This window comes from Schistocerca piceifrons, chromosome 1, assembly GCF_021461385.2.
Source record: "Schistocerca piceifrons isolate TAMUIC-IGC-003096 chromosome 1, iqSchPice1.1, whole genome shotgun sequence".
Taxonomy (NCBI): domain Eukaryota; kingdom Metazoa; phylum Arthropoda; class Insecta; order Orthoptera; family Acrididae; genus Schistocerca; species Schistocerca piceifrons.
In genome coordinates, this window is record NC_060138.1 from 782,380,782 (window position 1) to 782,396,301 (window position 15,520).

The 15,520-nt window shown below is 38.5% G+C and overlaps 1 protein-coding gene across 2 annotated transcripts in view; it reads right to left on the reverse strand.

The window, feature by feature from the left end:
- Positions 1-2,710: 2,710 nt before the first annotated feature.
- The window catches only part of LOC124712925 (N(G),N(G)-dimethylarginine dimethylaminohydrolase 1), a 68,899-nt gene continuing 56,089 nt past the window's right edge, over positions 2,711-15,520 (reverse strand). For both annotated transcript variants that reach the window (XM_047242910.1, XM_047242909.1), the window contains exon 6: positions 2,711-4,707. In XM_047242910.1, the coding sequence (XP_047098866.1) occupies positions 4,582-4,707 (126 nt within the window). In that variant the 3' untranslated portion in view covers positions 2,711-4,581. The remainder of the gene's footprint in view (positions 4,708-15,520) is intronic.

A 15,520-nucleotide genomic window follows, 5' to 3' on the forward strand; every position in this document is an offset into this window, starting at 1 on the left:
TTCAGGCTGCTTTCCACAATATACCTCAAGATTGCTCATGAAAAATGCTTTTGCATCACAAAGCGCAAATATTTTAATGCCATATTTGGCATGTTTGTTGGGGATATATGGCACAAATCCACAACGACCATGAAAAGCTTGAAGTTTTTTATCAGTGGTTACAAACTCACCAATGCTGTACGTACTTTTGCAATTGGTTACAAACTCATCCAGAATCGAACACACTATAGCCAACTTATCAGATCTTCTCCTCCCTTCTCTTGTGCTTTTACTGTCGAAACGAATACAACGCAGCAAGAATAGAATATGCTTGTAGCTCATTACAGCTCTTTCACTTCTGATTCCTGATCCATCGGTATTCCACAGTTCCATTACATTCGTGTTTAGCCTTCTTCATTCCGAAGTGATAAAGTAACCCAAAAAGTGCCAGTATTTCACTTCTTGTCAATTCTTTTTTGTCTATTTCCTCTCTGGTAATCAGAAAATTCTGGTTTCGGCTGAATATATTTGTTTGCATATTTCACAATAGTATCTATCATTTCCATGTTAATTATCTTGAGGAATCCAGAAATCTCAGTTGTTACGTCCCTGGCAATAGCCTTGGGTCCACGAAAAATTTTTACAATATTTTTCCTTCTCGCTTTGCTTGTGGCAGAGCTAGTACTTTTCCTCCATTTAGAAGTTTTGTCTCTTCCCACAAACCAGTCGTCAATAGAACCTGGTTGACAATTATTGTCTTCATTTTTGTCTGACTCATACTCTTGTTCACTTTCAGTGTCATGGTCACTACAAGTAATTACCTTCAGTTCCTCATCTGTAGCATCTGATGTAGTGTCTACATATTTCATAAAATCTGGGTCTTCATTCAAGAGCCATTCGAGTTCCTCGTTTGTTAAACGCTGTCTTGCCCTAAAATAAAAATTTATGTTGAACACGGGCCATACGAATGTTGTAAGTAAAAATGTTTGAAGATGTAAAAAAAAAAAAATAGTTACATGACCAGCCGCACAGCGCACTGAGGGCAACGGAAGTGACAGCGCTACACTACATTTTCCATTTAACAAATTCCTTAGCTTCGACATTTTTGCACTGCACATAACAGTCGTCAGAACAATAATGAAGGAAAACGTCAAGTTTCAAAGGTCTCCATTGTTGCCAACATGTTGGATAAGCTGATTATATAAATTTGGCGCACTCTGTGTGCCAGCGCACCTGCTCGAGGGATAAGATACATCACACAAATGTACCAGTAAAATATTCTCACAAGCAACATAGTTCATCTTGCGTGAATGAAAATTTCTTTTGAAAATAATGATTTTCAAAGAACCATTCGCAATATTTTTCCGCGGCCTCTTAGACTTGGGTTCATTTCAGAAGCTGCCAGAGAGCATACGGGTGTTAGCTACACCTGTAAAAAGTGTCAAGTTGCACCTGCACCAGAAGACAGGCATTACTGTGTGTGGGCAACTACGATGACGTAGGAAGCCCGTACGTTCATACACATATAACATTAAGAGATCTTACATGACGAAATAGGACATCAAAGGATATTCCAAGAGCTTAGGTATTTCGTAAACCATACTAAAATGCATAATTCAGGTTAAAGGACACATTCATATGTCCAGATTCACAATGAAGTAGGTCCCAACCTGATATTAAGCTTTTCAGTGCGCTTTTTTGGGTGCAAATTTCCATGGAGTACCAGTAGTATATTGTTTCATGTTTGATTCTTTATTATGGCATAATGCCATATGTGCCAGAAGATGAAAATGTGCACTTGAAATACAGTGAACAGTTGAAACTAGCCAACAGTGTAGAATGAAACACTTAGTTTCTTATCAATTGACTTCATCTGCAGGAAAGATTAATAAAAGCCACATTTATTTTGCAAACCCACAAAAATAACTTCATTGTTGTGCAAGGCAATTAATACTTGACTGCCAAAAATGTGGAAATAACATAAAATCAGAAAACATATTAATAACAGCCTTCTGTAATTATGTGCATGTATTTCAATTTTCTTGGTAGCCCCAGGCAACAGAAATCAGTTTTGTTTTCATTGATGTGTGAACTGTAAATGAAAAGGAAATAGGACATTAGGAAACAGCAAAATCACTAAACGTAAACACGGGTCACTAACCTCTTCCCATTAAAACCCAGACTGCTCTGTGCATGCGCAAATCTGGCAGCTTAGGTGCGCCAGAAAAATTTTTCTGTGTAGCATGACTGCTTCTTGCTACTGCTGCAGCCACACTTCAAGAATCCAGAACAGGGAGAAGGCATTGCCGTTATGCATTTCAACTGTGCATGTGCACAAGCTCACTGGCAACTACTCCAAACAAACTTAATGTAAACAGTTGTGATGTCATGCTCATAGGAGGGTTTGCTTTTATGAAGTAGTTCATAGTCTTCATCCTAAATCATTTGACACATTTTGCTGTTTATCACTTCTTACCAGTCATAATCACAAAAATTTAACTGAAGACTAAAACTACAAAAAATTCCCGGTATTCTAGAAAATTCCCAGGTTTTTCTCGATTTTCTCCTGAATAAAAAAAATTCTGGGTTTATGCTAAATTTCCCGGAGCATATACACCCTGTTTTACGTCATTATTTGTGTTCTAAATGGTATAGTCACACATGTTATAAAATATAAGGGTAGGATGGATTGTGTCAGTTTTTATGGTTTAAGTGAATAATGTAAACAGTATTTTGGCAATATTATATACAATTTATTATTGCTTTCAGTAGGACACAACATAATGTGCAGATCTTGCATTCAGGTGTAGCCACATATTTTCATTACACAAACTAATCTCAAATATACGGGTGTCATTTTCTATCATTGTGAGCTCTTCATTGCATTTATAAGTACAGTAGAAAAGCTTGTGACATTGTTTCCAGTGAATTACAGAACATTTTGAATATCAAATATTCAAAGTAACATCATATTTTTGAAATAAATATAAATTTTAGACATAAGTTCTGCTACTGTTTTCAGAAACAATCTCTTTGTGTATACTTTCCTTTTTCAATTCTGGGCTTATGAATAAATATTTCCCCAGTGTCCCAAAGTAAAAATTTTGCAAATACACTTGATGTCAAGGTCAAAAATTACCAAACATACATAGGCACTATTGCATGTACTGCTGTTACCTTAATAAGTCTCAGTTAATTTGTTCTGGGGAATACCCGCACCTTTTGTAAATTAATTCACCAATCTTTATGAGTAGAAATTTAATAATACTTAAATGCAGTTTTGCTCGCAAGCTCATGTAAAATGCATCAATGTTGAGAATAATATGAGACTGATGTACATTCACGCAAGAAGCTTAAAGTCATGTTAACAAAATATTCAGCATATCTACTACAAGGTATATATAACCATTAATACCACAATTTAATGTCAGTTTTTGTGGTTACCAGTCTTTTACACATAAAGTAACTTTTTCCAAATATGTAAAGCAGCAGCACAGACCTTAAGTGGCAAGAGAGGAGTTGACAATTGTCTTCATTATCACTCCTTGAACATTTAAAAGCAAACATGCACTGGGTACAATAGTTGCTGACAGTAACTACAGAAAGTGTGTTGTCATCTTAAATTGATTCTGCACATTTCTAACAGGCTTAATATACTCTTCTTTGTTATTCTGTCACACAACACTAGTTGATAAACATATCAGATTTCTCTGTACATATTATTTTATCCAAAACAGTCAAGATGTACAAAATCTAAAAGCTACTTTATATCTAACATCACATAAAAGCTGTATCCTAGAGACAAAGAGAGTGGCAGTGTATAATTATGCTTTTGCAACAACTCCATTTCACATTCAGTGTTTGCAACGTATTTAGCAGTAAGCTATGCATAAAGTCATGAGACTGATTCCAGATCTATTCATTGCCACCAATATATGGAATATACAAAAAAAGGTACAGTTAAGGACCACAAAGGAGATCAACTGATATCGCATTTTAAAACTATATTGTCATATTTCAACTGCATTGTAGCTGCCATCATTTCTAACTGGTGTAAAATATGATTTTCAACCATATTATTTCTTTCAGTTTAGTCAATAACAGCAAATTCTTTACCATGTTCTTCGGAAACAAATGTGCCAAATTATGCCTTATATAATGTAGCACAACATAGGCCTACTACCTATTACACAAGAAAGCAAGTACACACTAAAAGTTGTTTAAAATTAATAATGTATTCTATTCACAGCCATTATTGATTTATACAAGATGGCTATCTTGTTTATATAACAATGGAGTCAGCAGTTAAAGTTTTACTTTATGCTGGGATTTATGAAAAAATATATTGTCAAAATTACACTAACAAATGAAAAAGATATGGAATCATAATATGACTGTCTCATGCTTTGGAATGAGAAATAATCTTCAAGTATCCTCCAAATTCCACAGCAAATGTTGTTCTACAAGTTTTTAATTACACCTCATATTAGACCTCCTGAAGATGATTTTTGTGATAGAACAGTGTGTAGCTTTATACAATGATGCACTGATGAATGAGCAGATTTCATTCTTACAACATGAGCACCTTATGATGGACTTGGTTCACAGATTACGAATGTGCTTCATTCGGCGAAAGAGTAAGCAGCAAGATGATAAACCACTGCCTGCCTTTGCAAGTTCTGACATGCTAAGTGAGCGACGTGGGAAGTCTATACGCTCTGCAAAAACCTAAAAAACAGAATCAGTTTTACAACATTATGCCATGCTTCACAGATGATACTAAATGTAATTAATGTACTGGAAAAGCTGGAACAGATAAGTGGTACAAAATATGAATGATTAATAAAGGAAGGTCCCTGTGTCCATGTGAACTGACAATGACACAATGGGGGCTGAGAAGGGTGGCACAGTGCTAAGACAGGAGCACAGTAGTTTAAATCCATTTCATAAATCCAGATTTAGGTTTCCTGCAAGTTCCCTAATTTTCTTAGGTGAATGCCAAGATTTTCTGTCCTCTCCTTCTCCAATATGAGCTCATGTTCTATCTCTAATGGCCTTGTTATTGGTGGCACATTAAATGCTAATCTTCTTTCTTTCCTTCATTTGATGCAAAGGCAACTGCATAGAAGCTATTCATGTGACCAACACTAGAATGCTTTTCCTGCATTTGGAATCTTAATCAAATAGATTTGGCATCAGATATCACATGAATTCAGTGACCCACTGCTAACTTTATAACAGGGCGGTATAGCCCATACAGAAGTGTAATAAATGGGCATGGAACTTAAAGGGGAACCTTTGGAAGACAGGCAACATTATTCTCATTACATCCTGGTACTTGAGGAAGACTGCGCAACAGTTCTGCAGCCATTATTGTATATCTTGTGTAGGGATAATAAGAAGAGACATACATCTATAGTGAGGAGGTGTGTGTATGTGTGTGTGTGTGTGTGTGTAGCCATGGATCATCAACATTTACTTACATTAATCATATCACTGCACTGAAGATGTACAGTTACACAACACTTGTGTTATTTGATATGGATCCCTAGGTCATTGCATATACTGTAAGCCTACACACACAGACCTGTATTTGCAGGCGTCTAGCTGCCACCATCCGTCGCAAATTATGAGTGTTCTGAAAACTTTGGTCCACAGGGCTCATGTAGTGTCTAATGTTGACAGCCTGCAGGATGAGCTTGTACACCTGGAGGCAGTTTTTAGGAGAAATGGCTATTCGCAACAGCAGATTAAGAAAGCCCTGCAAATAAAAACTGCTGAAAAATCACACGAAAAGGATGAGGAAGTGGAAAGGGAAGTGAAATCTACAGCCTTTCTCCCATACGTGGGTAATGTTTCTTCTAAAATTGCTAGAATCTTGAAGAAACATAAAGTGGATGTGATATTCCGCCCACCAGCTAAGACTGCAGGCTTGTTGGGATCCGTTAAGGATGATCTGCTCTTGCAAAAGGCGGGAGTTTATGAAATCCCTTGTGAGTGTGGCAAATGTTACATAGGGCAAACCACACGCACCGTACAGGAATGATGCGCCAAACACCAGCAGTACACACGTCTTCTTCAGTCCAACAAATCAGCAGTTGCCGAACATTGCATTTCTACTGGCCATGCCATGGATTATAAAGATGTTAAGATTTTAACTACTGCTTCATCTTTCTGGGACTCAGTTGTTAAGGAAGCTGTAGAAATACAACTAGCCGACAACCTGGTAAACCGTGATGAAGGATTTCATCTTGACAGTGCTTGGAAACCGCTTATTTCACACCTTCGTTCGGAAAGAATTTCTGCATCTTCACTTCCGACAGATGTTACCACTTTTAAAGATTAATTATTTATTTACAAGCACGGTGGATTCGCAGCAGCACTATTTTGTTTGCACTCTGCGCATATATATTTATCTTTGCTATATACATCTTATCTATGACTAGCGCAGCAGTGACGACTTTGATATCTTTGACGCATGCGCTTTCAATCCTCAGCAGCTTTGTATCACGTGACTCTCCGTATAAATAGGTACGCGCAAACGCTATGAACTCAGTCTCTGACTCGCCTTGAAGATGGCTGGGAGGTTTCCAGCCGAAATATCGCAAGAAGAATTGCCGCTGTCCTGAGTGCACGCCCGAAAGATGACGGAACAGGTTGCAGATTGTTCAAGTACACCAACACCTAAGTACATCATCTGCAAATCACTGAAGTGTATAGCAGAGGATACCTAGCATTATATCACATGCAGGGTTTCTTTCACATCAATCATATATGGAGCATGGGAAGAATGACTGCTTAAATATCTCGATGCATGTTGTCTAATCTTGTCTTCCTGGTCGCTAGGTGAGTGATATGTAGGTGGGTGAAGTAAATCTCTAGATTCTTCACATAATACTTATCCTTGAAACTTTGCAAATAGGTTTTCACAGGTTTAATTGATGTTTATCTTCAACTGTCCACCAACTCATATTTTTCAGCCTTTCTGCGAGCCAAACAAACATGCTGCCCTCCTCTGTAAACATTCAATATCCCCTGTAAGTCCTATTCAGTGTGTGTCCCACACATTTGAGCATTATTCTATGATGGAATGCACAAGTTTTTTGTAAGCAGTTTCCTATTTATGAACTGAACTCTGCTACCTGCCTCCTGAGTCTATGTGATTATTCCATTTCGTATCCCAACAAATTGTTAGGGCTATGTATTTGAACAAGGTGATTGATTCCAATGGTGACTAAAGGATGTTATAGCCACACGACAATATTGCTGTACATGTTGTTAAGTGCACGATTTTACATATCTGAACATTTAAATCAAGTTGTCAATCCTTCCATCACTTTGAAATCTTCTCATGATCTGACCGCATTTTTGTACAGCTTTTCAGGTAGTACTTCATTATCGATAACTGCATCATCTCCAAATAATTCTGAGGTTCGTGTTAATATTGTCTACCAAGTCATTAATAGACAGCACGAACAGCAAGGATTCCAACACAATTTTGTGGTGCATGCCAGAAGTTCCTTCTGCATCTGTTAATGACTCATCATTCAAGGTAACATCCTGTATCCTCATCCTCCCTAAGTAGCAGCCCCCAGTCCAGTCATGAATTTCTTCGATTCTCCATATGACATTTCTTTTTTTTTTTTTTTTAATAAACAATGCTTCTCATAAGTCAAGAAATACTGCCTCCATGTTATTATCTTGATCCATGGCTTTCAAGATGTCACGTTAGAGAAGTGCAACATGTGTTTTGTATGAAAAATGTTTTCAAATTCATGTTGGTTGGCATGGAGATCATTCTGTTTGAGATATCTCATCACCTTCAGTTCAGTGTATGTTCTAAGATTCTAGAACAGATAGACATCAGACTAAAGTTTTGTGGACCACTTCTGTTATCCTCTTTTGTAGCAGGTGTGAGCTATGCTTTCTCCCAATTACTGTGGGCATCTTTTTATTCAGGGGACCTATGCTACATTATGGTTAAAATGAGAGCTAACTTGAGCTGCATATTCTGTATAGAATCTGACAGCATCCCATCATCCTCATGCCCTGGAGCCTTGTTAAATTGTAGTGATTTTAGCTGTTCCTCCACGCTTCTGACAAATGGTTCAAATGGCTCTGAGCACTATGGGAGACTTAACATCTGACGTCATCAGTCCCCTAGAACTTAGAACTACTTAAACCTAACTAACCTAAGGACATCACACACATCCATGCCCGAGGCAGGATTCGAACCTGGGACCGTAGCAGTCGTGCGGTTCTGGACTGAAACGCCTAGACCCACTTGGCCACTGCGGCCGGCCCATAATTAGGCAGTTGTTTATGAGATGATTGGTAATCACATAAGCAGTTGGCAGAGATCTGTGGGGTAACACTTGCATGTGACAAAAGAATGATATCATAAAAGTTTACTTTGTTATTGTTTAATTAAACAGTGGCTTAGCTAAGGCAATATAAGTTTATTTTATTAGTCTTGACTTAAATTAAGATTAAACTGTGATTTTGTTCACACATAATTACCTTGGTAACATAAAGACAGCTACTCTTTACATGTGTACAAAGTACACCACGTGGCCACTCATGTTATGAAAAATGACATGCCTGCTCATGGGTTAATGGAATCTACCTGTTTACCAGCTTCTATTTTTTGCAACACATTTCATGTGAATGAACCAGTTCTGTTTCACTCACTCCGTCTTCAGGCCATGAGTGGCCTACCAGGACCATCCGACCACTGTGTCATCCTCAGAGGAGGATGCGGATAGGAGGGGAGTGGGGTCAGCACACCGCTCTCCCAGTCATCATGATGATATTCTTGACTGAAGCCGCTACTATTCAGTCGAGTAGCTCCTCAATTGGCATCATGAGGCTGAGTGCACCCCGAAAAATGTTAACAGCGCATGGCGGCTGGATGGTCACCCATCCAAGTGCTGGCCATGCCCAACAGCGCTTAACTTCAGTGATCTCATGGAACCAGTGTATACACTGCAGGAAGGCCATTGCCCTAGTTCTGTTTCACACAAAGAGTTTTTTTTCTTTTCTGAACTTATGCTGCTTTTTTAAGAGAAACGTATTTTACACCAGGAATGTCATAAGATTTGGAGTTAAAATATGATCTAAGATCCTACAACAGATGGATATTTGCAATACTAGTCTGTAATTCTATGTATCCATTCTTTTGCCCATTTTGTAAACACAGGTGACCTGTCATGTGGTACTATTCACAGCATGTGAGATTCTTGACAAACAGAAATAATCCTTTCAGACTAAGAAAATCTACACTGAAGAGAGAAATAAGCACATGTCAAGTTGTTCGTGTTTCAGTTCTTGACAAAAACATACAGCCAAAATCAAAAGGATCTTTCCTTTGCACTGGTATTAACATTGTCTACAATTTATTCATCTTTAAGGTGAATGATGGTCCACTGTTTCTGCAAAACAACACACTATAGCTGCTTTCTGTTGTTTGGAAACACTTATTTACATTCACCAGTTATTCATCATTACATTCTATACAATTATGTTATAAATGAAAAAAATCTGAACAAACATAATTGCACAGCACATTCAAAATGCTGTCTCTCCAACCCAGTTCAGGTTTCTATGCTTTCTTTAATCTATTTCAGGAAAATATCAACTTGGTTTCTTAAAGAATACCATGGCCGAGAGCCTTCTCCCTCCTTGTCCCATCTGAATTAGGTTCCATTTCCAGTTACCTTCTTGTTATCAAGAAACTAAACTCTAACCTTCCTTCCTTCTTAGATGATTGTTACATAAATAATACTGACATTTGTGTCCCTGTTTAAAATGTTAAATGCCCTATGAGTGTATAACTGATCCATCATATAACTACATCTATATATATACTCTGCATGCCAGCGTATGGTGTAGGGAAGAGGGTAACTGGTACCGCTACTAACCATTTCCTTTACTGTTCCACTTGCAAGTGGAGGGAGGGAAAAATGACTGTTCAAAATGTCCGTGCCAGTCCTAACTTCTCTAACCTTGTCTTTATTGTTCTTACGAGAAATGTACATTGGTGGCAGTAGAATCATTCTGCAGTTAGCTGCAAATTCCAGTGTTCTAAATTTTCTATGTAATTCACAAAGGATGTAGTTCACAAAGGATCTCTTTAATACTTACACAATGATCAAACCTACCAAAAACAAATCTAGCAGCACACCTCTGAATTGCTTTGATGTCTTTTAACCCAAGCTGGTGAACGTCCCAAACAATCATGCAGTACTCAAGAATTGGCTGCACTAGTTCTGTATGTGGTCTCCCTTATAGATGAGCTACACTTCTTCCAATAAACTGAAGTTGACCTTTCACCTTCCCTACTATCAATCATCTGTGCTTGATCTATTGCATACCACTTTGTTATGTTATGCCTTGATATTTAATTGATGTTATTGTGTCAAGCAGCATGCTACTAATACTGTATTCAAAAACAGAGGATTGTTTTTCCTACTCATCTTCATTAATTTACATTTTTCTACATTTATGGTTAACTGTCATTCATCACACCAAATAGAAATTCTGTCCAAGTTATCCTGTATTATTCTACATCCACTCAACAAAGCAATTTTCCTGTACAATACAGCACCATCAGCAGATTAACACTCACCCTATCTGTCAATCATTTTATGTATATAGAGAACAGGAGTGAACATATCACACAATACCTGTGTCTCTGAAGACTGTGTATGAGGTTCTATCACTTAAGAAGTCTCCAAGCCACTTGGACCTACATTAACAATCTGCAGTGGGGTACTATGTCAAACACTTTCCGTAAACCTGGCAATATGGGCCCTGCTTGTTGCCCTTCATCCATGGTTCACAAGGATCATGTAAGAAAAGGGCAAGCTGAGTTCTACATGTGTGATGCTTCCTTAAACAGTGCTAACTTGTGGACAGAAGCTTCTCTGTCCCAAGGAAATTTATTATATTTGAACTTATAATATGTTCAAGAATTCAGAGGTGCCTTATTTATTTTCAACTCTTTCAGTTGCTTCTCTGTGCCAGGGATGCCTATTACTGTGTCCTCCATAGGGGAGTCCATGCAACGGTCAAATGATGGTATGTCTATACAATCCTCCTGCATAAATGATCATTTAAAATTTCAGCTTTCCTTTTTTTGTCTTCGACTGCTACATCAGACTGGCTCAAAAGTGACTGGATAGAAGCCTTCAATCCGCATAGTGATTCTACACAAGACCAGAATTTTCTCACTTTCTCAGTAAGATTTTTCACTTAGGTATGATGGTGGAAGCTGTAGTATGCTACCCCCATCGACCTTTTTGTAGATGCACGAATTTTTACTGATTTTTGCCTGTTAACACTTCCATATTCTTTTTTAACCGACAGAGCAACAATCTCTGCTTCTTCAACATTTCCTGAATTTTGTTTTGAACTGTGGTGGGACTTTTCCACCTTCAATCCCCTTAAAAGGCACATAATTCTCCAGAGTTTGATTTTACACGAGTTTAAACCCATAATTTCTCTACGGATCATATTAAAACTAAATGATGTTCATTCCTTGTCCAATTAGAATGCCGACAACAGCTTATCTGCTCTTTTCAGCATGAAAACTCTCTTACTCTTCCTGATGGATTTATTACTCAACCATTGTCACTAAGATGACATCGTGATCACTGAGCCTTGTCTCTATACTGACACTGTCGATATTGTCAGGCCTGTTAGTAACTACAAATCTTTCCAGTGCATGTGATTTGTCAAACTAGCTGCTGAAAACATCATGTGCCTATACAGTATACTGTAAGTGTGTACACTGACCACCCTTTCAGCACAGTAAATCTCTACTAGCTTTGACAATGGTGTACAATGAGGACTCACAAATTATTAACAGAGCCCTCATTCGGCTGAGATAACAAAAACACTTTAGTGTCATAATATTATAAAACCATGGACCATTCACAGGCGCTATACCTGAAAGACTACTATACAGCTGCCCGAATGTTGTGTAACTTAATTAGAACAGGAACACAAAGCTAGTAATCCTAGCGTACAAGGCACCAATAGGATATGTTTTAAGCTGTGAAACACAAAGAAACACTGTTCTTCACACAGCCTCAAGTGTGGCAGAAAATGAAGTGAGATATTCAGCAATAAAATCTTTGACCACATACTCAGTCGTGTAAAGACTTTAATAGAAAAGAAAATTTATTTCATACACAAACTGAAATCATCTACCTGAAAGTTCCTTCTACTCCATAAAGCAGTTAAATAATTTTCGAATGTGTAATAATATATCCATATATAAAAGATAATGCCCCGACTGATTGACTTACTCACTGCCTCATCATTGCCCAACCCAAACCACCAACGATAAAAAACTTGAAATTTCCAGAGGGTGTTGATCTTACGCTGTAGGATTGTTGAAGAAGAGATTTTCTGAGATACCTTCCCTTAGGAGATGAAATAGGGGATGAAAGTATGAATGCATGCTTTCGCGATGATATCTGTTAATAAAACATTCTCGGGTTTAAAGACGCATCAAGTGGTTCACTGCCCACAAGCTTTCAGCAGAGATCTCCTCTGCCATTGTCTAGTGGATGACTGTTGTGTGGTTGTCATTGCCATGCTTATATAGCCATGCTGTTGCTCGTGACGCAATCATCACACTGAAGTAATGCAATGGCTGGCAGTGAGTCATGACCTAAACCCCATTGTGCTTAAGGGACATGCTTAATAGATGTGATCATGGTCATCCTTTTCCATCAGACTTGCCAAGAACTGTTCTATCAGACTCGCCAAGAACTATCATACACACCCATTGAAGAATGGGAACAAATACCACACAGTGAGCTCCATAGAATTAATGGAGCATGCCACATAAGAGCAGGCAGTGATAAATGCTCATGGAAGGCATACACTTTATTGAAGCTCTCAAAGCCCAATGAAAACCATCCATGATGACAGGACGGATGACTGTTTCCACTTTGTTTTTGACACCTGTCGGGCATTTCAGTTCTTTTTAAGTAAACAACTGAGGATGTAATGAAGTTTTGTTCTGTACTTAATTTGTGAAAGATAAAGATATAATTTGACAACATACCCATTCCTCAATTATTGCACAACAGAACAGAGCAAACACCCAAAGTCATGTTCCCCTAATTCTTTTGAGCGGTGTACTTAGTATTCATTATGTGCAATAAATCTTAACTTTTAGATAAAACAAGAAAATTATCGTTTTTACACTGTAATAATGTTAATGTCTGGGTAGTTTGGTAGTCAGCGGAAGTGTTTAAACTCAGAACAGTGTTCCTGGAACCACTTTAGCCATTTTGGATGTGTGGGATGTCACATTGTCCTAATGGAATTACCCAAGTCCATCGGACTACACAATGGACATGAATGGATGCAGATGATCAGACAGGATGCTTATGTACATGTCACCCATCATAATCATATCTAGACTTATCAGGGGTCCCATATCACTAACTTTACATGCCTCACACCATTACAGAGCCTTCACCAGTTTGATCAGTCCCCTGCTGATATACAGGGTCCATGGATTCATGAGGTTGCCTTCATATCTGTACATGTCCATGTCCATCCACTCGATACAATTTGAAACGATGCTTATGTACATGTCACCCAGCATGACCACGGAACATGTTTCTAGTCATCAACAGTCCAATGTAGGTGTCCACACTGATGGGCCCAGGTGAGGTGTAAAGCTTTGTGTCATGCACTCATCAAGGGTACACGAGTGGGCCTTTGGTTCTGAAAGCCCATCTCAATGATGTTTTGTTAAATGATTCACACAGTGACACTTGTTGATGGCCCAGCATTGAAATATGCACCAATTTGTGGAAGGGCTGCACTTCTACGATGTTGAACAATTCTCTTCAGTCGCCATTGGTCTCGTTCTTGCGGAATCTTTTTCCGACAGCAGTGATATCGGAGATTTGATGTTTCACCGGATTCCTGATATTCACGGTACACTTGTGAAATGGTCACATGCAAAGTTCCCCACTTCATCACTACCTCAGAGATACTGTGCCCCATCGCTTGTGTACCGACTTTAATACCACATTCAAATTCACCTAAATCTTGATAACCTGTCGCTATAGCAGCAGTAACTGATCTAACAACTGCACCAGACACTTGTTGTCTTATATAGGCGTTGCCGATCACAGTGCTGTATACTGTCTGTTTACATATCTTTGTATTTGAATACGCATGTCTATAGCTGTTTCTTTGGCACTTCAGTGTATGTTTACACTATTTTCTTTGCCCCATGTAGTTTTGTACACCATGTTATCGTACTTCTTGAATCTACTGATCCACTGATTAGATGCAGAGTAGTTTTTGATTCCAAGCATTCAGCTCAGCATTTTTAGAGTAACTGTCATATTTCATCTTTTCTAAGTTTTGCTCACTGTTACATGCACTTTTCTAAACAGAGTCTTTGTATTTGATAATAGAGTTCTGCACTGACAATCCCTAGACCCTGTGTTAATGCAAAACATGTTCTCAAAACTATACAGAAAAGATAGTTCAGAACACCACTCATGATGGAAATATGTAATATCTAATGACAACAAATAGACTTGACCTCTTTAAGGACATCCACATCAAAACTGGCATCAGTGGCCATGACAAGGTTGTGACAATAATGATTACTAAAGTACAACAGACAACTAAAACCAACAAAGGACAACTAAAACAAGTACAAAAGTGTACATGTTAAGTAAACTGGGTAAAAGAGCAGTAGTGTCATTTCTAAATGAGGAACTGGAAGTTTCAGCACAGGATAGGAGCACATAGAGGGACTATGCACTAGACAGATACGCTGATGAGCCAAAATATTATGACCATCTACTTAAAAGCATGTCTGTCCACTTCTGGAACGCAATTCAGCAGTGATTCTGCATGCCATGGATTCGACAAGTACTTGCTAAGTCTCCACAGGTTTGTGGCACCAGATTTCTGTGCACAGGTCATACGCTTCCTGTAATTTACTGGTGGTTGGTTTGTTGCCATGAAGCTGGCATCCTATTACATTCCAGTTGGGTTTAATCGGATTCAAGTAAGCTGAATTTGATGGCCAAGACATCAACATGAGTTAACTATCATGCCCCTCAAACCATTGCAGCACGATTGTGGCATTGTGACACAGACAGTTATCCCTTATAATGTTCACATAGTCCAAAGCTGTCACAGTGCCTTCAATTACTAACACAGGTCCAATGGAAGCCCAGATGAATGCCCCCATAACACAACAGTGCTCCCACCGACCATCGTCCGTTGTGTGCTGCATATTTTGAGCAGCTGTTTGCCTGGAGGCCAGCATATCTAGACATGACTATCGACATGGTTTTGACATTAAACAGGATTCATCCAACCAGGTGACATGATTCCATTGATCCATGGTCCAATCTCAATGATTCCGTCCCCATTGTAATCATAACTGATGGTGGTGGTGGTGGGTCAACATAGGAGTCCTCTGGTGTGGAACACAGTGTTCAACACTGTGCGCTGATCAGTGTACTCCAAAACACTTGTGCCTGCA